Genomic DNA, 531 nt, shown 5'->3' on the forward strand with positions numbered 1-531 from the left:
GTTGGTCTGTGTGAAGGCAACAGAGGTGCAGGTCTTTCTGTGCACAAGTTTGCCCAGTCTGGCTTTGCCCTTTACGATGCAGTATGGGACACCCATCTTACGGCACAGAGCAGGCAAGAACACCACCAGCTACAAATAGAGCAAATTAAATCAATTATATACAGACATCCATCGCAACATTCAGCAGTCTGATAAAACTACACAAACCAAAGCAGGAAATTCTGAAACTAGTTAGAGAAATGCTCCAGTAAGTGGTTGTTGCTCAGGGTTAAAAAGCTCGTATTTTTGATCTTCAGTTTGAATTCAGGTGAAGAAATTCAAGACATCATTGCAGACAACCACAACAAGATTTATGACAAGATGTCTATATCCTGTAGAAAAACTCACCTCAATGGGATCCACATCGTGAGAAATAACGACCAGCTGTGCCTTCTTGCTCTCCACTAGTGTGGTTACTGTGTTCACACCTGAGAAGGAACAAGTGTTAACACATGTCTAGACAAGTTTCCAAATCAAACGAAAAATAGGAGG

The 531-nt window shown here is 41.8% G+C and overlaps 1 protein-coding gene across 1 annotated transcript; it reads right to left on the minus strand.

Moving 5' to 3' along the window:
• Positions 1–6: 6 nt before the first annotated feature.
• LOC107734955 (60S ribosomal protein L7a-like) lies at positions 7–492 on the minus strand (the record flags this gene model as incomplete). The annotated part of the gene is made up of 2 exons (XM_016546811.1): positions 7–129; positions 388–492. Coding segments are annotated over 2 exons (228 nt in total), but the record flags the coding sequence as incomplete, so codon positions are not given.
• Positions 493–531: the final 39 nt, after the last annotated feature.

This window comes from Sinocyclocheilus rhinocerous, unplaced genomic scaffold (assembly GCF_001515625.1).
Source record: "Sinocyclocheilus rhinocerous isolate Xijiao unplaced genomic scaffold, SAMN03320098_v1.1 C35569371, whole genome shotgun sequence".
NCBI classification, from domain to species: Eukaryota; Metazoa; Chordata; class Actinopteri; order Cypriniformes; family Cyprinidae; genus Sinocyclocheilus; species Sinocyclocheilus rhinocerous.